This window comes from Phaethon lepturus, unplaced genomic scaffold, assembly GCF_000687285.1.
Source record: "Phaethon lepturus isolate BGI_N335 unplaced genomic scaffold, ASM68728v1 scaffold26886, whole genome shotgun sequence".
Classification (NCBI taxonomy): Eukaryota; Metazoa; Chordata; class Aves; order Phaethontiformes; family Phaethontidae; genus Phaethon; species Phaethon lepturus.
The window spans coordinates 3,059-3,554 of NW_010546077.1; the positions used below are offsets into that span (position 1 = coordinate 3,059).

The window sequence follows — 496 nt, forward strand, 5'->3', positions numbered from 1 at the left end:
CTGGAGGTTAGCGGGACTGGGGCAGGCAGGACACCCCCCGCCCCGGCTTCCTCCTCCGGACCACCTACCAACGGGGGAGACAGTGGGCGAGGGAATGACCACGCAGGTGCCATTGTCCAGGCGCTTGCCGTTGGGGCAGGTGCAGACAGGGCCGCTGGGGCTCAGCAGGCAGAGCCACTCGCACTTCTTGCGGTCGCAAGGGTTGGTCACTGCCGAGAGGGGAGGGGACGATGCAGGATGAGGACGGCTGGACGACCCACAGCCCTCCTGGCAAATGACTACTCCCCAACAGCTTTAGGACACCCCCCAGCCCTACAGCTGCCCAAGCCCTGTGCCTTCCCCCAATGCCCTGGGGTCGGCAACTGACAGCTCCCTATTGCAGCTGGCCTCCCCCCACAATCCACCCCCCTTGCCATTGATTGCCCCTGCCCATCCAGATGCTCCCCACTTTGGGCAGGGAAGCTGGGTGGCTGAGTCCACTCTTTCACCAAGCTCT

At 64.9% G+C, this 496-nt stretch overlaps 1 protein-coding gene across 1 annotated transcript in view; it reads right to left on the bottom strand.

Annotated features, from left to right (window-relative positions):
• Window positions 1–496, bottom strand: part of LRP1 (low density lipoprotein receptor-related protein 1) — a gene marked incomplete at both ends in the record, with an annotated part of 35,593 nt that overhangs the window by 2,698 nt on the left and 32,399 nt on the right. The window contains one exon of the mRNA XM_010289186.1: window positions 71–209. Within this exon, the coding sequence (XP_010287488.1) occupies window positions 71–209 (139 nt within the window). The remainder of the gene's footprint in view (window positions 1–70; window positions 210–496) is intronic.